Source organism: Ptiloglossa arizonensis, chromosome 10, assembly GCF_051014685.1.
Source record: "Ptiloglossa arizonensis isolate GNS036 chromosome 10, iyPtiAriz1_principal, whole genome shotgun sequence".
In the NCBI taxonomy this organism is placed as follows: domain Eukaryota; kingdom Metazoa; phylum Arthropoda; class Insecta; order Hymenoptera; family Colletidae; genus Ptiloglossa; species Ptiloglossa arizonensis.
The window spans coordinates 6,482,333-6,505,418 of record NC_135057.1 but is presented as its reverse complement, the minus strand read 5'-3'; the positions used below and the strand labels follow the sequence as shown (position 1 = coordinate 6,505,418).

The window sequence follows — 23,086 nt, the reverse complement described above, 5'->3', positions numbered from 1 at the left end:
AGTTAGAAACTCGCGGTTTCATCGCCTCGAAATCGGGGGTCGAACGAAACGCGAGTCGCGAGCAGATTTCATCGTACTCCAGTATGCAGGAGGCGTGCGTTTGCGCAATCGAATGCGGCCGGGTACAGGTGCAACTGGCGGCCGTGCCGCGCAGTCTGCCAGCCACGACTTTCGAGCAGGGACTCGCGTGTACCGAACCAGTTTCCAGCTTTTACGCATCGACGACGACAACGGCAATCGCGTTCCTGCGTAGTCGTCGTCGTCGTCGTAGCCATCGTCCTCCTCCTCGTCGTCGTCGTCCTCTTCGTCGTTGTCGTCGTCGTCGTCGTTGCTGCTGGATGCAACACGCGGGGGCACGCGTGTAATTACGCCCCCTCCTAACCCCCGTATAAACGTTGCTTGAACGTGAGAGCGAGCAATAAACCGGACGAAAGAGAAACGCCAGGGAAACGAGAAAGACGACAGCTGGATAGAACGCCTTTTATAACGAGCCACTCGGTTGCTACTCGGTAATTAACTGTTTGCCAATTAATGAGCTGTGCCCGCGAAATTTTTCACTCGGTCTCTCTCCTTCTCTCTCTCTCTCTTTCTCTTTCTCGGTTTCTGTGTTTCTCTTTCCCTCTCCGTCTTTCTCTTTTTCACAGGTAGTCGCGCGCAGAGGGTATGACGTTTGCGAGTGTGCGAAATCGCGCGATCATACAAGCGAGTACTCGTCCCGCGGTAAAAGCGGCGCAAAGCTGGCTACCGCAGGCAAATAATTACTCGGCTCGCTCGGTCGTTATATCCGCGCGTCCGTGTGATACTTGCGCGTCGTGTTTTCTCGCCGCGCGTGCACGAGGCCCCCTCGAGAGGAACGACGCTGTAATTCAGCGCGGAATCTCGTGCCCCGGACGGAGTAACGCGCTTGTTCGATGACGGATTCAGGCAGTTGTAAATTCTGGAGCGTATTATATTGTGTTTCGTAATCGCCGCCGCTGCCACCACCGCCGCGTATCTCGGAATTTCGTTAATTGGATAGGGCGCGTTGATTTGAACGGAATGCCGGGGAAACGATTAGAATTGCTCCCGTTATTTGCGACCGAAACCGAACGGTTCCGTGGGTCCTTGGAAAGTGAAATTAAATTCTTAGGAATAACGTTCGGGGATCAACTATCGATTCTTTTACGAATAGAGTATTTTATCGTTGGCTTGCACTGCTGCGAACAGATTATACCGCGTTGAAGTTCGTTGGTAGGAATTGTAGGCTGTAAGGTACATTCTAGGTGTAAAAATGAGTACAAAATGTGGAATAGTATTTTTTCGTAGGTATTTTTTCTCGAGAAAATTGAATCTAAATATACGTACGTCAAGCTAGACTTCAGACGTAGGTTTTAAATTTTTGAGCACCCTTGTCGCATTTTTAAATTAATTATGTAGAAATATAGTATTCGGTGTTGCCGAGTGCGGAATATCATTCGTACACGTTTGGTAAAAAGTTAATGCACGTTTTTAGAGAGTTTTTGATCTTTAAATTTAGATTCAAATTGATACTTTTAAATTAAATTTACCATTAAAAGTTAGAGTACGTGGCCCGAATAGTTCCGGATTTAATTTTCACGGCAAGAAAGGTACTAGACGATTTTCGATTTACTTTCACGTATATTATCATTACTACTTATCGTTCCACATTTTATACTTTCTCATTGTAATTTTCCAAGAAATATTATATTCGAAACGTAACTTTATCGTCTCACTGCCAACAAATGCAATCTACCTTAATTCCGTTCAAATAATACTTTCATTTGAATCTCAGTTGAGATTTACGAATAATTCCAGACTAAATTTCCTCGAAAAGCAAGCTTCGAACAAAAAACTATTTTCTACATTTTACAACTTATTGAACAACCTACTACAATCACCATTATTTCCTTCGTACCGTTCATTGCGAAATTATACTTTATACTTTCTCATTCCACAATCAATCTCACTGAATAATTTTCCCAAAAAATAAACATTATCACCCCTCTCAACAATCGATTCTACTCAATAATACCGAATCTTTATTCTCTTATACATTCACACACGATCGACTCTTGTCCTCACGAGGTTGAAACTCAAATTCGCGCGCAATCGCGAATCGCGCGAAAATTCGTGCACGGTTGCATTTTTCATACATTTTATAGTACGCAACACCTGTTACCCGTGAAAAGGTCACGCGGTTCGTACGATCGCCGGTAATCGTTCGTAATTCACCGAATTTCTGGAAACGAGGCGAACGAAAGCGCGCGTACGGGGTCAAAGGTCCCGCGGGTCTGGGTTTTCAGATGTCTGTCGGCCGGTCGAATCACTTTCGAGGCACAGTTCGAAGTGGGACACGAGACGCGCCGTGACGATAACGCGGCCGTAAATCGAGCCCTAATTTCTCGCTCGGTTGCCAGAAATTACAGCTGCCGATTCGATCGAAACGACACGCATATCGTGTCGCGGCTACGCACGCCACCAACGAATGAAAAGTCCGCGGCGGACAATTACAGGGCGGAAGCGCTCTTGCGAAAGAAGAAAGGTGTACTTTCTGACAGCGAAAGTCTCTCGGGTGACTTCTATCTACCTGCGCACGTGTGTCGTGCGCACACCAGCGTTCAAACGACGTTCGTTGCAACGGACGTCACCACTTCCGCTGTGGAAATATATCGTCGCGCGTTAACGCTGCAACTATGGTTAGATCTCGATGGTCGTAGGTGATCCACGCACGTGTCCCAGGAAAATCGATAATCGATGAAAAATTGGACTTACGACGTTTGTATCTATAGAGTAGAGAATTGTGTAGAAAACTGTAGTCTTTTGAAAGTATGCTGTGGAATTTGAGGTACATTTCTTTTTAGAAATCTGATTGGTAAATTTAGTGTACAGTTCACACGTTGCATGCTTAAGAAGGAAAGAACGTATGTTGTTTTTAATGTACGAGACAAGGTGTATTAATTTTTTCATCGATGTATTTATATTAGAACGCACACTGGGATACGTCGACGCATGTTTTCCACTGTTTACCGATAAATGCAGCCGTCAGTGATTGTTGCGTGGTAATCGTGGTGAACAATAGACATTTATTGTGAATTTATACCACAATAATCCAGAATTCATAGCATGCAGCCAGTATAATAGGTTGGTCGATAAGTTTTGTCGTTCTATAGAACTTTTTGAGTAATCTAGTACTATACTGTTCAATAAGTTTTGTTCGTTTTCCAAAATGGAGAATATATAATTTAATAAAATGTTTAGACACTCTAAGAAAATCATGTTTCATTTTCACCAAAAAAAAACGTAATAACTTTCCAAACAATCCAATATTATAATAAGCAAAAAAATGTCGCTTAATATTGATACAGAATTACCAATTACGTAATACAAAAAAGAAAAGCACTATGAGACACAGTTCTCTGCAAATTGTGTAGTAGTAACCATACCGAATCGTATTCCCCGTTTATGGAATGCACCCATAATTTTCTTGCGTGCCTTTCAAATATGAATACGTCCCTCACGAAAACATTACTATGTGCGTACCTATTTTCTTGGCCAACTGACGCAAAAGTAGCAACGCTGCTTCGAAATTGAAGCCATCGGTCGCAATGCACGTTGTTTCAAGGCTCGTGCGCCTCCAGCCTTAAAGAGGTACACGAGACCGACCCAGACGAGCCGGGTTCCCGGAAAGTAGACGGCCGATTGTCCGACGAAACATGAAAGGGAACGATTTTTACGGTTACATACGACGCGACGCGATGCCGAGAATCGCGCTGATTTATCCGACCGCTTCCACGGAATTAAATCCCTTTCATGCTCGCGAATAAATAGCGTTTGATGTTACCGTGATTCACGTCGCGCGGTTACGTTTCGTGATTCACGCTTCATTCGGACAATCCTCGCCAGCTTTCTCTCGATTTTTCCACGTCACTTGATTTTGGCGAGTCCTTTCGCGTCGATTTCATTTTCGACTTTCCTATTTCCGTATCGCGGATATCCGGGACCGATGATAGGATATTCGAACGGACAGCTCGCGTACAGGGGAATACTACAATTTTTAATTTAGCGTTTAATCGTCGAGAAAATGTTTTTAGTTAGTTTTAATTCAATTGTGGTGAGTTTTTTGCAGTGCGTAGCTTTCGTGCTGATATTTTATCGCGGATATCCGAGACCGATGATAGGATATTCGAATGGACAGCTCGCGTACAGGGGAATACTACAATTTTTAATTTAGCGTTTAATCGTCGAGAAAATGTTTTTAGTTAGTTTTAATTCAATTGCGGAGAGTTTTTTCAGTATGTAGCTTTCGTGCTGATATTTTCGACTTTTCTATTTCCGTATAGTGGATATCCGGGACCGATAATAGGATATTCGAATGGACAGCTCGCGTACAGGGGAATACTAAATTTTTAATTTAGCGTTTAGTCGTCGAGAAAACATTTTTAGTTAGTTTTAATTCAATTGTGGAGAGTTTTGTATAGTGTGTATCTTTCGTGCTGATATTTTCGACTTTTCTATTTCCGTATCGTGGATACCCGGAACCGATGACATATATTCTAATGGACAGATTGCGTGCAGAGGAATATTAAAATTTTGATTTTAATGTTTAATCGCTGAGAAAACATTATTAGTCATTTTTAGTTCCCATCGAAAGGGAAAGCTTCGAAGCTTTTCGATATTTTTAACTTTACTATTTCCATACTACAGATATCCGGAACCGATGATACGATATTTCGATGGGCAGTTCGGAGATCGTTGAAGTAATTATAAACTTAGCGAAAGACTTAGTATTATCGAATTCCTTTGTTGCACAAACTGACATTAATTGTCGATATCTCTTTGCAACGTTTAGAAATTATTTTGCAATCTATTTACTCACGCGTTATTTACTCAAAAAAACATTGCAATCTGCACATACATCCATATAAAAATTCCACCCACTCTACAACCATCTTGAGACTAAAATAGTATCTAAAAGATTGAAATACTTAACTTCGATACTTCGATAATTATCAATATTGAAAATATCTTAAATATTTTCACAGATCTTGAATATTTCGTGTCGAATATCTCGACGTTTTAGAAGTGTTGAATTTCTCGATGGTGTCGTTCGCGGTAGGCTTCACTTTCGACCATGACGCGACGGAAGGTCTCTTCAAACGGTTCACGGCTCGGTATACAGTTCCTTCGATTCGAACACGGACAATGTTACGTGTCACGATTGACCGGTATCGACTAATCAACCGTTTCGTAAGGCGCGCTCGTTCCGCGGAACGTTACACGGGAACCGTCAACGCCGGAGGCCCTGGTTCGCCTTTTGCTTTCGCAATGGCTACGATTCGGTGGAGGATCGTTACGTTTCACGTGTGCACGCCTCATCACGGGCTGCTTTCACCCGATGGATGCTCGTTTCGGGTGCTTTCCTCGGCCAGAGTGCAAGGTCGAGGCACGCTTTTCGATTCTCGAAATTAATAGGCGCGATCGGAAGTACTCCCTAACGGAGAAAGTTCGTGACGAGGGTTCTCGATCATTTCTCAGAATCACTCGGATGATTTCTCAGAATCACTCGCTACGAAAAAAAAATAAAAAAGGAGAGAGAAGACCTAATTCAAGACGCTCGAAATTCGTTGATCGGACTATGACGCGTTCGAAAGATTGCAAAATTCGGAAGTAAATTTATAAAGAATATATTATACCTCGGCTATCGGCATTGGAAGACTTGAAAAATACACTGTAAATTTATCCTCGTGCGAAAGTAAATTGTAAACGTGGAATGAAATTCTTGTCTAGGAGATCTTTCTTTTCTTTATTATTTTTGAGAATTACTTGGATCGATGGTGATCATTAAAGAGAGAAAGAAGACTTAATTTTCGTATTGGTGTTGTTACAGTGGATCGGGATGTTTGAATTTCGTTGAACGATCTTCGACGTGTTCGAAAAATTGTAAAATAAAGCGAATTTATTAAGAATGAATTTCACCTTGGCTGCGTTGAACGACTTGGAAAATACAATGGTAAATTTATCCTCGTACGAAAATAAATCGGAAACATGAAATGGAATTTTTTCTAGTAGGCACGAGATATCCGATTTTAAAAATACACGAGGGCTCGATTGCTTCTGAGAATCGGTTGGATCGTCGATGATCGTAAAATAGGAAAAAGAAGATCTAATTTTCATATTACGATCGTTACGGTGAATCAGGAATGAAATTCATTGAATCACCTTTGACGCGTACGAAAGATTGGAAAAACCAATGTGAATTTACAGAGAATAAATTTTACCTCGTTCAAAAGCTTGGAAAATACGAAAGGAATTGAACCTCGTACAAAACTAAATCGAAAACATAGAATGGAATTCTTTTCTAGGCGGCTTCCTTTTCGAGATAATCAATTTTAAAGATATACGGGGCACGTAGCAATTTATATAAAATTTTGTTCAATGGACCTCATTACAAATGCTTATCGCGTTCAACCGCGACATATGCAAGAATTTATACGCAAAAACTTGTTCCCTCTACCGAAACACCGAAAACACGTTGCACGTAAAAGAATTTCAAGGCTGCCCCGAACATTTTCAAAATCAATTATCTCCGAAACGGAGCCCTGTATGCAAAAATTTCATACCATACTTTCGACTTATTTTTAGAAATACTTTGTATTCCAGCCGTGTTCAATGATCGAAATAATTCCGAATACATTCACCGAAGATACACCCGTGCCATGGAATTCCAAACTTTCGTTCGATTCAACAGCTTCAGAAATTCAAAGCGAACTCCACGAAGCTACATTTTACCCGCGACGAGACAAGCTGACGTGCCTCCTCTCGGCGACTATATCGATAACAGTAACGATTCAACGAGCAACGTATGCCTCGGAATTCAAAATTTAAAATAACGGTTTCGCGGTTTGACGCGAAAAAAGCTTCGATTGGCGTTTCAGGAGTGGTTTCGGAGCGACAATTGAAGCCAAACGGCGGCCGAACAGGTGAACAATGAATTTTGATCAATCATCGAAACGTAATGGAGCGAAACGTTAGCCATCGTTATTGGTCGGTACCGGATGGCGCGATTCATCGCGGAATTTGTGTTTCGCTCGGCCTTGGACGTCGCGTTTAATCAATGCCTCGCTTGCGAAATTAATTCTAACGTACCGGGATACGTGCGGCGTAAACCCATTTTTATCCATTCTATATCCAACGTCTGTTTGCGGATACTTTCGACGAGCCAGTTCAGTCGAGCCGAAGTTTATTTTTCGATGAAAATTACGACCGAGCGAATTTCGCGCGGTAATCACGGAAAGCGGTTTCAATTGTGGCCGATCCTTAGGTACCTCGAAGATCAATAGACCTCGTTCTAAAACGCGCTCCACGCGACGATAAAACGCGAAATAAAATGCAATAACCGCGAGCAACCGGGATTAAATGTTTTACGAAACAATATTGACACACGGTGACTCACGGATTTGCTCGTACGCGTTCAAGTACAGGGATTTACCTGTTATTTGTTCTGTAATCTTTATAACCGGAGATCTACCTTCCAAATCACTTGCTATTCAATACGAGTCCACTCTCGAGTTATTAAAATGAATCGACGAACCGTTTGGTCCATTCGAGGAATTTATTTTCAAACTTTCGAATGTACTTTTCTTTAATCATCTTTGATCGAGCCTTATTGTATGCAAATTTTGTTCTTATTCTTGAACTGTTGTTAATCGTTTCTAGAAACGAACTAGAAATTGTCATTTGTAAAAGTTTCTTATCTGATTTCTGGTTCATTTTTATCTAGTATTTTATACTGTGTTTTAAGTTTCTAATGAATGATATTGTGATGAAAAAGGAGTTAACAAGTAGAATCAGAAACGTTTTATTCGACTAATTTGTTCGAATAGACTGTACTTTCTTAATTTATTCTTGGACTTTAAGTTTGATCTAAATTCATCTTATCTTGGAGTCAAATTGAACGATTAATCGTGCTTAAAGTAGGATCTACTAGGTATTCCTCACTGAAGATTTCGACTAACAAATTCAAGATGAAACGCAGTAGTATCGTTGTTTGTAACAAAACTACTATTTATTATAATTAAATTGGAAATTATAGTTGCCCGATAAAATATTCAGAACTTGTTCACCGCTTTGAGTAGTAATACTATCGTAACATTTAAGTGGATAGGTAATAGTTATATAATTAATATTAACCTATAAAACCCACGGTGAATATACCTACGATTCCGTACGATTTACAGCTGAACAAATTTAATGGATAAAGTTCTGGATATTATCACCTGCAATGTATCACAGCTTGTTACATCACAATTCCTAAAGCAACATCATAAAATCAATGTCATTATTTAGGTCAGTAGACAGGGATTAAATACTCCAATTTATAGATTCTATGGACAAAAATAAATGAGAAAATCTGGAATAATATTTTTATTCGGAACGCCTTAACGTGTCATATATTCATCATAGTCTTACGCGGTTACCGAGCACTAAATAATTACCAGTCTAAATTCACGCTGGATATTTCTAGCGCGTCAATAACAGTAAATCTTACGCGCGTAATTTTACACTCAATTACTGCGTCTCAATTTCTACCTATTCCTGGTCTTACTTTCAGTTATGAATTTTAGTACATTCTATTAATGTTGAGTTTGAAAACACGGCTAGCATTCCCAGTCTTACTTTCAGTTACGAATTTTAGTATCCTCTTTTACAGTTGGATTTAAATTATCATTACTTTTAAACGCGTTTACACACATTGTCGTTTAAATTGTATTCTTCTTTACGGATTGCGCAATGAAGAGGTTGTTATTATTATTATTATTATTTCTCTTGCATTTTCTCGTCAATCTTCCACGGTCTATTGTCAAGTATCGTACAGTGCTTCCTACACGGACTATTGCGCCAAGAAACGTCTTGTTATGTAACGTGCATCCAATATAACAGATTTGTTCGGTTAAGAATAGTATGGCTAACACCATTAATTGTTCAACTGTCGTTTGTGAAATAATACCAGATGCGAAGATTACAATCGATCTAATAAACATCTTCCGGTTTCCGCGTTTCCTCGGTTGCGTTTGCTAAATTTAGATATCTGTTGATTTTTGTTTCACAAATGCACTATGGGTTGTAATTTAACGATAGTGTCCAATTTAGTTTCCTTTTAATTATTATTATTAATCAGAAACTAAATCAATCCGACAGTTATTTATTCCACGATAATACAACACCGAGCACTAATGCATTTCTAATTAATAAATTAAAATTATTATTATTATTACCAACCGCAAATTTAATCGATTCACCGACTCGTTATTCCACGAGAGTAATGCAACATTAAAGACCAGTGAACTTTTAATGCATAAATAAAAAATTAAAGGTAACAGTCTTCAAGAGAGTTTTTCCTGGTGACACTTTCTATGCTTCCAGAATTTCAACTACCGAACTCCAGTAGCACAATCATGCCTCCAATAAATTACGTAATTCGTTCCGGGTTTACGACTTTATATAAAAGAATTTTAAAAAATAAATCACCGCTTATATAATTTATCACCGCGATAAACGCCGACCGAGACAATTTCTTTTCTCCTCAATATTTTCAATTTATTATCATTATTCTCAGTTACTAATATTACCGTCGGTACTGTTACTGCCGTTATTATCGTTATTATTATTATTATTATTATTATTATTATTACGTCCGTCACTTTACACGCTATACCTATCGCCTAATTAAACGCGTCCCCTCGCCGACACCATTCCCGCCCTATTAACTCGAAACGCGTCGCGTCACGTAATTAATTTTATTATTCGCCGGTTATTAAAGTATTCTCGATTCGTCCGCGTTCTTGGAGCGAGTTTGTGCAAAATCGCCCGGCCGTTAAACATTTCTGCAATTATTCCGGTCCGACGCGAGCTGGAACGCGCGGAGTTCCGCCAATTCGCGATCGCGCGCTGCTTTTTCACGAACCCGTCGCGTCAGGTTCCCCTCGAGGGGTTCAAGGATCACTCGTGATCTCGCGAAGTGCCCCCCTTTCGCGCGAGAACGTTTACTCGCGCACCGAAAGAGAAAAAGAAAGAAAAAGAAAAAGAAAAGAGAAGTAAAATAAAATCGTAGACTTCCTTAATTTTTCCAAATCGTAACGTACATTTGATCTTCGTCGAGCGTAGAATGAAAAATGAACAACTCCACCCACAATATCGAATCATTTCGTACACCGTCGCGGTTAATACCATAAACGCGGGAACGTGCTTTCTCTCCATCTAGGGAGGCGCGCGCACGTTCGAAAAACGTTCCCGCGCGCAGGTTTTGTTTTTTTTTTTCTCTCTCCTTGTTTTCCTCTCCGTCGTCGTCGTGGTCGTCGCGCGCGCTTTACACAACCCCGCGACATTTTCTATTTATTAAATACACGGGCACGCATAACGTCGCGTCTATTCGCTTCCGGTGAGAGCCGCGACACTTGTTGCAGCTGCGCGCGCGTCTACGCACGTGTGAGCGCGCGCTAATAGCGGGTAGAACCGCGCACGCGCACGCGCGCGCGCGCTACGTGGACCGTTTATGGGCATGAAAGTCCCCGATCTCCGCGAAACACGATGATCTATCGATCCGTCGAGACCGGGTGGACCTCGCGCGCCGCCGATCGAGGAAGAAAACTTTATTACCAGTTTCGAGTGGTTCTCGTCAAACGCGGGACAAGTACCGTGACAAGATCCATAATATATTATAGCGTTTACTTAAAAGGAGAGGACCAGAAGCGGAAACCAGACTTTTTAATGGGAATCGGATTGCCGATACCGACTTCGAGTTCGAGGCCGTTCTTCTGGTGTCGAGGGAAATTAAAAGTTAGAAGCATTGATCCTTTGTATCGATAAGAGAATTTTGATATTGATTTATGGATTTGGATAGTAAAAAATAAAATGTTTTTTTATAGAATATTGTAGAACAAATGTTGCCATTGTATCGAAAATGTGGATCTCTCGAGAGTCAATAGGGGAAGAGCTTTTAAATAATGTTGTATTCAACCGTTTGGCGAAATTGACAATCTAAATATTTTTTATATTTTTTACTAGTATCTTTGTATTTGTACACTTCTACTTTGCAATTTTTATGTACAATGTATATTAATATTCTAAGTTTTATCTTTTCTCGCAATGAATGACTCGTTAGGTAGATAACTTATATTTTTAAATACCTGGTTTTTCTTACTCTGTCCTTTTCTGTATTTAGATTCTGTTTGAAATATTTTTAAGCCAACAATTTCATCGAAGGAGATTCAAATTGAGGTTGAAATGTATCAACTTATCTCCGATATAAATTCCACAATGTTTTACTCCTGACAGCTTACCGAGAAGTAACATTTGAGTATGACTTGTCAAAAAAATACGTTTCCATTTCTGGCCCTCTGTTAGTCGAGGTACAGCGTTTCTCAGATTCGTTCGCAGGCTTTAAAATAACAACCAGTTGTAGGAATTGTTGTGTTATCTTTAGGTTTCTCCGAATTTCAGACAATACCCACTGGATCTAAGAAATAAAAATTTATATATCGCCTGCCTGTATTATACATACATATTGAACACATTTTACACTGAACGATAAGTATTGAACGTGCTTCGAAGCAATTATCTAACCCGGGTTTAAATTCCATAAAACATCCTTATTATTCGTTAAAAAAATCATTAACTCGTCTTAAAGTATGAAAACGTATCTTCACACAGGTACACCGGAAAATAAGAAAAATATTCGCAAGAAACTTGAAAAAAAAAGAAAAAATTCGTACATAATAACAACACTGCACAAAAAAAAAATGCAAACATCGCCGAAATTGTAAAAACTATCGAAAAATTGACTCAACCGCAACATTTGTTCCCAAAAACAAAATATATTCGTTCACAATTCGTGAAACTTGTTACGAATATAGTTACTCATTGCTCGAAGCGTAACAAAAATGATGTAAGCGGATGTTACCAAGATCGTTAGGAGGATTACCATTCGTGGCGTTTGAATCGAAAACGTGTCGTCACGCGTCAAGGAAACGATCGCGCGATCGAAACAATTTACCGAGATCGTAACGAGGAATGGATCCGATCGACCCATTACTTTGCAAAGTCATGCGGATCAAGATTACGCGGATCGATACGTACGCGATCCTCCTCCGGACGAATAATTGAAAAAAAAAGAAGGACAAAATTAAAGGGGGGAAAAAAAGAAAAAAGAAAAAAGAAAAAGAAACGACAATCACGATCAATCGCGATGGATTCAATCGTATCGAGCGTTCCTCTCCTTTGTGCGATTGTTGCGAGTGGCGCGTGAATGGATCCGAGTAATTCCTCGTTCGAGATCGCACGAATTGATCTCCGTGATCTTAATCGACGGGGACCGGAGGGCACGGGGAGGAAACGTATAATTGATTTAAAAGCTCGCGAACGAAACGCTTTTAACCGTGATTTGCGAGGCTGTTGGGTCGCGCGCGGGCTTCGTTCTGCAAATTTGGTAATACTTCCTGTTCTCGTGCATCCTCGAATATAATGAGCCACGAACAATTCTCGCAGATTGATCTTTACGAGTTTCGTGACACCGAAGCGCGCGGCTTCTGTCTCCGCTCGGTTCTTAACGACGCACGCACGCCACGCGTTGAAATCCTCGATCGAACAATGGGAATTAAAAAAAGAAAGAAAGGGAGAAAACCAACGGGTGTTCGAAGATAAAAATGATCACGTTCGGTTATTCAATTTCCTCGTCGTTCCTTCCGTGTCAATCTTCGCGTTTCTTTTCGTTTTATTTCTTTTTTCAATGAAAGTTTACGAACACGGTCAATTGAACGTAATCGAGAAATTAAATGAAGTAATTTCGTTAGACGCTGGCGACGTCTCGTGCAACGAAGAACGAGAAGAACTTTCGACCGTAGTCACCGTGACTTCAATTGACGAACGAGACGCCTCGTTTTACAAGTAACAAAGCACAACGGTGGATGGTGATCGATGCGTAACACGGATGAACAAAGGTTCTTTTAATTATGAATCGAGCTAAAAGTAACACGTGGAATCGTTGCGATTACGAAACTAGGAGTAACGTTGCGTAACTTCGGCCAAGTCGGATGTTAACTCGCTCGACAGTTCTCGAACCAGAAGAAGTCAATAGGATAATGCATCGTTGGATATAGTATGTACACGTTATTTTAAATAAATTCGTACTCCGTTCAATTGGAATATATCGTTTCGCACTTCACTCGATACTTCGGCCTCCGGATAATATTACTTTACCTCGATTCACCAGCGAAGAAGTGCATCACTGATGCAACAGCTGTGATGTCGCGAACAAACTTTTACATCGATTACAAACTCTCCAGGTTATTCAATTCTACACTTCAGTTCAATTGCACTAAGATTTCTGCTAACTTTCCAAAATATTTATTCTCCTACTTTGGTGAAATACACTTTTGCTGAACACTTCTCCAAAATGATCCCAGATATAACTATTTGGCAAACTATGCAATCAGAAATGATACAGTATACCAGTAACTAAGACATGCCAAAAATAAATATATACACACCGAACTGGAACTCTTCGAGTTACTCGGTTGTACTTTTACGCTCAATTGTGCCAAGATTTTTAATAACATTCCCAATCTCTCTTACTTTGCTTAATCGAACGTCTCTTCAAAGATGTCTCTTCAAGACGTCTCTTCATCCAATAGTCTTCAACAGAGCTACGTAATATCTAGCCCAGTCTCCCTGGCAAATTACGCAAGCACAAAAACGGATCCAGGATTAAACGTCAGGGCTCGATAAATTTGTACAGGTGTCTGGAGTGGCGTTGTTCGTGAAATATCCGACGAAAGTGAAGCTAGATACGCGCAGTTGTCCAAAGTCAGCCGGAGGCAAGACAGGGACAGCGTTCGACCGCGCCTAGCAGCGCTCTCCACGATAATTAACTTCGGCGTTATCCCGGTCACGTGACAGTCGTTAGTTGTTATTCCATTCGTTTATTCGTCCCCAGGCAGATCGTAAGAATAGCACAAGGCAGGTGAAGCTCGCGCATAACAATGACCATACACGCTGGAAACGTGTCATAACTCGTTGAATTCCGACAGCGCGAGCCTGCAATTAGTCGCCGGAGAAAGATTCGAGATAACGAACTCCACGATGGCTTCGGCGTTTGACAGAATATGGAGAAAGGAATAGCAAAACACCGTTGGAATTTCACCCGGCGCGTTGGAAAATGCTAAAACGGTTGGTCGAAGATCGTCGAACAACGCAGAGACTGGAGAAAAGTTTGCATTTTACCACTCGATCGTGGAAATTCAATTTCTGACAGAAGCTTGAGTCGAAAGCTTTCTTTCTTCGTAAAATCTAGACACGAATACTTGTAGATTCTGGAAACTCTACATTCTAAGTGTAGATTGATTCGTTGTGAGAGATCAAATTTATTTATGTGTTCGTAGAGAACACTTCTACGCGCATCGTCAGTTCCGATTTCTACTGCTTTGTAGAATAAAAAAAAAAGTCCATTACTCGTGCGTGTTCGAAGTTGATAAAGAGAAACTGAACTACGCTGGTCAAGAGAGGGAAGTAATATCGCAGTTCGGAGCACAATTGAGAACTTCGTGACACACTGACCCAAATCACTAATGACAGAAGGATTCGATGTACCAAAACCCTGACCTCTTCAAGGATTGCGGTAAAATTCCGTATAAATATTCGTAATTAAATTTCTCGATGATGTAACTGCCCCGCGTCGATGACAGTTTATCCGAAACGAAATAATTCGTTTCCGAGGAGGTTAACGACGAATACCGTGAGTGGTTCTCAACAATTTATCCGATCTCCAACTGTACACGGTTCGAACCCTTGGTCGAGTGAATTTTTGGAATGAACGTTAAATATTTGGGATTCTCTTTGATATTCGAAATCGAGCGAACGAACTAGGTCGCGATGCGACGATGAATTCTTTCGAGAGCAACGATGGTCTTTTTTGAAAAAATTTTGAAGAGGTCGAGAGACAGATAATCTGAGCGAACCGCGGAAGTTCTCCGAGGAACGTGATCCTTGAAAAGGCCGGGCACGAAAATCGTGGGTTTCGGAGAAGTGTTTAGGTAAAGAGAACCCTTGTCGCGGCGAGCCCATACCTGACGTCACCCTGATTTCTGATCTAGACTGGTATTTCCGCCTCGAGATCCGCCATCGGATCTCCGGCCGGCGTCACGTCCCTTGCATAGCTTGAAAAGGGTCCGCTCGCAAACGAGCACCGAGCGTACGTTCCAGAGAACGTCTGGAATCTAAAAACGACTGCACCGAGAACGAAACGCAACACGGGGAACGTGTTTTTAAATAAACAAACTCGAGTAAACTCCGCTTTTGAATCCGTTCCGATATTAAACGCGCGCCGCGAAATGAGTCGCGGCTTTCCACGCGAATTCCTTCTTTTCGCGGTCCAAATAAGGGCTAATTGCAACGATGAAACATTGGAAGGGAAGTCTCGATGGAAATGCATCCGTAATTTCTGACGTAACGCTTATTCACGTTTACCGAGAATGGTCGCTAATAAGAAAACACGATCGAAGAAGACGCTACATTAGCGATTAATTGTTCGAATAAATTCAATTTTCCTGCACGGACTTTTTCTGTCATCTTATATTACTCGTATTCTCGATTCTACAACTTGGAAAAATTATTCGAACGAATTAAATTTTCCTGTACAGACTTTCTTCGCGATCTTGTATTATACTCTCAACTATACAACTTGGAAAAATTGATCGAATAAATGAAACTTTCCTATGAAGACTTTCTTTGCAATTTTATACAATATATCTACATTATATTTTCGATTCCGTAACCAGGAAAAATTGAACAGCTTGAAACTCAACATCACGGTGTGAAGATTAGAAAATTCAAATTATTCGTATTCTTGGCACAATTTCTCAACGTCTTCGGGACGAAATACGTTTCGACGAAGGAACGAATTCGTACTTCCCGGTCACCGTATAGAAGAACAGATTCTTTTTAAACAAAGTAACGTCTACTCACGCTTTTGCTGTGGCTGGTGCTGTGCGTGTGATGCGTGTCGATCTTCATGTTGGCGCACCGATTGAGAGCGTGCAATCGTCGAAATAGACTCTGCAGAGAATCAGCCTCGAGGAAGGGATGGTCCTTGGCTACGCCAGAAACGTCTATCGGGAACTGATAATCTGCAACACGAGAGGAAACGCGCGTTACGTCGCCATTTAATTCTCATTTAACGTAAACGGGAATTAAATCCTCGATGATCGTGGCAACGGGTGTTCAATTACGGAATAATTCACTGTAATCATCGAACGAACAGTAACGACTTTCATCGTTGATTCTCTAACGGGAAACTCGGTTACATCCGATCTATGTAGCCGTCAGCGGACAGAAATGAAATAACGTCTAGGAAAATCAATTAAAATCGTGAACGCGTCCCGATCGTTCTCCGTCTTTAATTGAATTTGAACGGTTGCTACCGTCTGAAAAATAGACGCGCAACGCGAAGACCTCCTGACAATGACCGCCACGGCTAGCATTTTATGGGCCCCATCGAGTTTACGAGGAGATTAATGTCCGCGGGCTAAGTGGACACCGTACCGGGGCCCATTCAAGATCTTCGTTTGTGCGCGTCGATGCGTTTACTCGCTCGAAAATCAAGTGTCCCTACGTCCTGGCCGGGATACAAACGATCACGGGGCGCGATACACGCGTCCCGATTATTTGATTAACGAGCCCCGTAAATCATGCCCGGGGGCCATGTCGAAACTTCGATCCTGTTTAGAACGTAATTCGCCCCCTAATGACGCGATTCTGTCGATCGAGTATCTTCGCGATCGTATATCGAAACATTCGTAAGGAACTGCTTTGGAATATTTTTGCGCCAATTAGAAGAGAACATTTTTCAAAACGTACGTTGCGTCGATGTTTCTCAATTTTGGTTCTACGGTACGAGTCTGTCGCGAGAACGGTACAAATGTGTCGTTTAATGTCGTTTATGTGTAATTTATTTTCGTTGTATAAATAACTTTTTTAAAAATTGTATTTAGCTGTGTTATATTTGATATAATTATGTTTTTTTTGTAAAGAATGGAAACATATATGAAAGTGTTATTATAATTGTGGCAATTTTAAACGTTTTTAGTTTAAATTTTATTGGGTGTCGGTAGGAATCTTGTGAAATTGAAAGGGTGTCGTTGGATCAGAATTGTTGAGAAACACTGGTCAAGACGTAAAAAATTTAAGTAAATTTTTGTACTATGATTTGCATATATGAATTCTCTAACAAACGATTATTCACGTAGTATTTTTATCACAAAGATACATGATTCTTAAATATTTGAACAAACTGTCAATTCTCTTTATTTCTATTTGAATTATTAAAGTTTAATGTCGGAAGAACGATTATTCTCTTACCCGATCACCTCATACGTCTCTCTATTGTATTTTATTTATTTTTGCTCCATTGTTAAGGAATTACAAAATACAGTATATGTCAGTTCATAGGTAATAAATCATCCTATTTGAGTCTACGTGTTAATACAACTCATTCGTGTGGAAAAAAATGTTAACTTTACAGTAAAGATAAGAAAAAAATATTAAGGTGTTGGTGGCCTGAGAGTTCGTGGTTAGCAGCAACTTTTTATACTCATCCTGGATTTCAAGCAGTATGTTAGTATGTCTTTGATGCGTATATCGCTCCATGTTTTTTTTTCCGCGATATTGAGGTTAGGTGCGCTTATCGCCCTCTGTCAGTCATACTTTTGGTATTCTTTTAAGACAGGATGCCCTTGTAATACGTGGAACCTACTTCAGGGACGGATTTAGCACTCCGTAACGATAAAATAAGTTCGTGTAAACATGTGTCACGCATGTCTCAGATATGATATACGTGTATATAGATGGCTAGAACACAAAACTCACTGTAATTCGGAAACAAGGTCAAATGGGATATGTACTTACACAAACTAATTTTATTGCTTTTCAGTATCAATTTCACCATGGAAATGGATTACATATATTGTGTAATTTAACAAAAAATGATTAGAAGATAATGGTTTCGTGAACACTTTATGTGTATATATATATTCTATAATGAGTTCTAAGTTCAGATGTTCCACAACGAGGTTCACATTAGTGAACCATTACCTTCCAATAATATTTTCTTAAATTACCCAATGCATATAAAATTTACACAACTCGAAGCATATACACCCCGTGTACGTTGTTAAAAATCATTGAATTTTACATCAGTCGAATATTCGATAAAAATCTAAGACCACTCTCCAATGAAATTCACCCAAAGAGTTAAACGCAGACTCGTTTGACCTACTATTACAATGTTCCACACCATCTTAACAAAATGGCCATTCGAATCGGCCCGTTATCAACGTCTCGAAAACCGATCGTTCGACACAAATCTATTCTTCGACGAACGAAAAAACCCAAGATCGACGCGGCGAGTTCGCGCTACGTAGCACGGCGCGGCGATTCCGAGAATATCTCAAGCCTATAAGCTGTTATGGCAGCGTGTAAACGAGACAATTGTGGAACCTGACGTAGGTAAGAATTCGAAGAAACGGAAGATGTATGGGCGTTCAAGGTAGGGAGATCGCCGCGAAGAAGTCTCAGGGGGGGCACGAAGAGAGACAGAGAGAGAGAGAGAGAGAGAGAGGAAAGGGGGGCACAAAGGAGGAGTCTGTGGGAGCGTTTCTTTGAAGTCGGGGCCTCGAGTGGCCAAAAATTTCGATACGTTTTCTCCGTGGTCCCGGTCTGTGTTATCCTTATCGGCTTTCACCCGAAATCTCGCGCGGTTTCGTGCCAAAGGTGACATTACTCTTCGTTCTTCCGCGACCCCGATGGCCATCCGTCTTTGTCCCCTTTTGTTCCATCGGCGAGCAACGCGCGTTGAAGCTGCGGATGGCCTCCGTCACGACTTGCGCAACGTCGACCTAGATCTTCTGAACCAGATCTCGGATCTATGATCTCAGCTCTGGGCCCCGGATTGATCGAGGCGATTCGTCGACGTCCCCGGTCACGTTTATCTTCTTTTTCTTTTTTCTTTTTTTTTCGCTCGACGATTCCACATCGATTCTATTGTCTTCGTAAGAATTCAACGACCGGGACAATGTTTCGGGGGTAAATTACATTTTAATGGAAATGAAATTCCTGTGGTTCGTAGATTGCGTTAACGGAGAGAGAAAACTGCCGGGATTGTCGGTTAGGAACCGGACGTTACGAAACTGAAATATCCATGGCAGCCCACAGGCTTGAAAAACATACGGTGGATAATGATGTTATAACGGGACGAGGAACCTTTCCAAGGTCGGTTGTAATTAGTAATCTACGTCGATGGAAACGCGTGAAATATTACACGGACCTTTGGCAATCTTTTCGATCGTACGGGGTTGATTTTTATATAATTCTTGATCCTTGGTTGAACTTCACGAGCGCTTTTCACCGACACGAGGAGAAATGCGATTGTTTGTTACTTTCTCGCGTTAATTTAGTTTCGTGCGGCGATGTTTAAACGGGGTCCTTACTTTCTGTTAAAAAATGTTAATTGCGCGCACGTCCGTGTGACAAGCGCTGGGAAGACACCTCGGGTGTTGTTGAAAATCAACAATGTTCAACAACTACCGCGCGGTCGTGTAAAAAGGAAGAAAGTTTTAACTGCTGTTAAATCGACATCTGGGTCCGAGTTAATTGAGTCGAGGACGATAATCGGAATAGTAATCTCGTTGTTTGGATTTTAACGAAGTTCAGTACCTCGTCGCGTCTCCGTGACATTAGTCATTGAGTTTTATTATAATTGTGACGCGGTCAGGTGTAACGGTACTTTCTCTATAAAAGTCCAGGGTTACTAATAGTGGCAAGAGTTTCGTGTGTCGTGACTACTTTCGTAACACGAGCTCCCATGGATGATCACGAAATTACAATACGACGCGATCAATGGATTATTTGAATTGCGTCAGCGACGTGACGTAAATTATTGTACGTGGGTACCGGAATCACTTTCGACGTACTCGTTCGCGCGACGGGCACTTCTTTCGAATGAAAAATTAAGATACTTCAACGATACGAAACATTTTGATCGATTAGATACTTGAACTACACCACTCGATCGTATTTCGTGATTCGAGGTTGGGTTAGACTTTGAACGATGCCAGTGTTTGTGTATACAAATGGGGTCGGTGGATAAAAAATGGTAGGGTAATAAAAATGACTAGAAACATTACTCTATTCTGATAGAAAAAAAAATGAAATGTAATCTGCAACCGTAAAAATATTCAAATGTCAAAGTTGAGTAAAGAAGACACTAAATGTTATTTTTATTTGAGTTCAACTCATACTGTACACAATTCTAGTACAGAGAAGATGTGTATTATTATTATTATTATTATTATTATTATTCTTGCAAAGTGTATGCTCTAAAATTAATTTTAGAGAATACAATTAAAATTATTTACGTATTACTATTCTTATATTAACAAGTTTTATTCTAGGGAAGAAATTAATAAATACCATAACGATATTTCCTCGATGTCCTCAAATTACAAGCAACGATACTTTGTATAAATTACTCGTATACATTACTACACATTAGCAAAGAAATCTCAATTATATTTAGATTCTCTTTTGAACTTTTTCTCGAGTGTTTGATCACCAATGCAGTCCTATCGCTATTATCATATTCGTAAATTATATTTTCCGGAAGAAATTAATAAACGTTGTAATATCTGCTCGATGTTCTCGAATTACAAGCAACCATTCTCTCCATATATTACTCAGTTTCATTCCATCAAAGAAGTTTCATCGATGTTACGGTTTCCGTTTAAAATTCTCAACTTTCGCGCTCGAAGTTTCCGGCGACCGGAAATAGACGTTTGCTGAAACATTCGCGGCGATTATTTGAAATTGTTAACTTCAATTATCCGAGCCGTCCAGTTAATGTTTATTGATTACACTAATAACCCCGGCGAGTGAGTGAAACCCAGTCTCGAATGCTAATTGATACGTCAGGTGAACGGTGCGCGGCCACGAGCTACGAGGTTTACTCGCGGTACGTTAGTAATTAGTACATCCAGGAAGCGAGCGTAATCGCCAATCGTTAACGTTAATCTATCGATCGCGGTGCAAGAGTTATCGGGCAGCGATTTCGTTATGATCACGGCACCGTGATGCGCTTCGTTTGTCCCGGTTTAATGGAATCGTGTCCGTGCACGTGGAAAAACTGGACACGCGAAACGGATAATGAGCCGACGTGTTCATTAAATATAACGTCGAGGTTCGCCAGTTTTTTTTTTTTTTTTTTTATACGCGAGCAAAGACTTATCGAGAATTGTTGTGTATCGTTCGACGACTACGGTAATTGATTTATTCGTTAGAAAGTGGCCTGTGCATTTTTCTGTACACGTATAGGGGTTGAGACGTACCACGACCCCGTGTATTTATCGCGAGATTCATTCGATACGATTTATTCTTGAAAGTGCAAATAAATAGAAGAGTTCGCATTAAACGACGAGGTTTAAGATGGAAATAAAAGTAAATTGAAATAAGGTTTAACGGTTAATGAAATAGAAATAAATGACAGTAAACGATAGGACTGAATTGTTAGTGAAATTAAAATAAACGGCAGGGCGAAACTATTAACTAAGTGAAACTGAATAAAAATGAACGATAGAGTTTAACAGTTAGCGAAATAGAAATAAATTAAAATAAACGGCGGGTCGTGTAATTATTAATGAAGTAGAATTAAGTAAAAATCAATGGTAGAGATTAACGGTTAACGAAATAGAAATAAATTGCAACGAATAGATGGGGTTTAACTGTAAGATAAAAATAAATGAAAATTGTACAACTATCCCAAGTTTTGGCAAAAGATTCCTTCGTTAGGAGAGAAAATCAACCGAGTGCGTGTATCACGCTCCGTGGATGTTTTGGAAATCTTTCACAATCGATAAATTATAAGACGAAGATCGAAATACGACCATCGCGTTAATAACACCTTTTCGAAGACCGGTGCGAAATTTGCCTGGAGAAACCGCCGTGCTTACGAAATCGCAATTTTTTCATTGCGAAACGTTCGACCGAAAGAACAAAATAAAAGAAAAAGGTAGAACAATTTAAACGAAGGTCTCTTTGATCACGGGTTTGAATCCGTTGGACGGTGCCCGGAGCGAAGATCGCACTTTTAATGAAATAAATACCATTACGCGGAACGGCAGCGGGGAAACGTTTCCTCTTAATGGAGTTTAAATGTAATGCACGGTTGTTCTTGAGTCGAATCGAAGGTGTCTGAAAGCTGAGCGTTGGATTCGCTAGGTGTGACAAACGTATCGAGTGTCTGGAAAGCCGATACCTCGAAAACACGCATCATCGTGATTTCTCATCGCTTTACGCAACGAGAATTTTTTTTCCCCCGGTGTTTTTTCTCTGTTTCTTTTTTTCTCTTTTTTCATCGAACAGACGAGCATCAATCACCTCGCAATACCCGTGTGTACGCAGAGCAACAGTGGACGCACGAGCGTCGCTTCGCAACGTTGAAAAATCTTTCTCTCGCGAAAAAAAAAAGAAACAAAAATAACCCACGTCGAAATCGATTTTCGTCCAGGTTTCGATTTACACTCGGTGCGATCGCGATCCGGAATCGATGAAACGCGATGAATCGCGAACGCTCGACGTCGATATATCGTTCACGCGATATTTTTCGCCTCGTTTGGATCGTGAGTCATCGATCGGTCGCTAAACCGACGGTATTGAGAGGTTGTAACGATAGTAACTTAATTAACTATCGATCCTCTTAGCGCACACGTGTGACCAAGAAAGTGGGTCATCGAGATTGCACCGCGGGGATGATCAATATAAATCTTCGGTAACGCGAGTTGGATTTATCACGAGAACTGTGCAGCCTCTATAGCGTCGGACCGTGTGTGTCCCTCGATCTTTAGATCTCGTGATCTCTTGATCCTTCCACCCAGCCATTTATCGGTTCGAACAGGCCGAGTGATCTATGGATAGATTCACGCGATCCACGGGGACGCGAGGGTAGGTACGCGTTGTTTCACCGCGTGCGGAACAGTTTCGAAGATCG

The 23,086-nt window shown here is 40.7% G+C and overlaps 1 protein-coding gene across 2 annotated transcripts in view; it reads right to left on the bottom strand.

Annotated features, from left to right (window-relative positions):
• Cv-c (RhoGTPase activating protein) overlaps window positions 1–23,086 on the bottom strand; it is a 565,606-nt gene that overhangs the window by 39,980 nt on the left and 502,540 nt on the right. For both annotated transcript variants that reach the window (XM_076322424.1, XM_076322425.1), the window contains exon 10: window positions 16,018–16,178. In XM_076322424.1, the coding sequence (XP_076178539.1) occupies window positions 16,018–16,178 (161 nt within the window). The remainder of the gene's footprint in view (window positions 1–16,017; window positions 16,179–23,086) is intronic.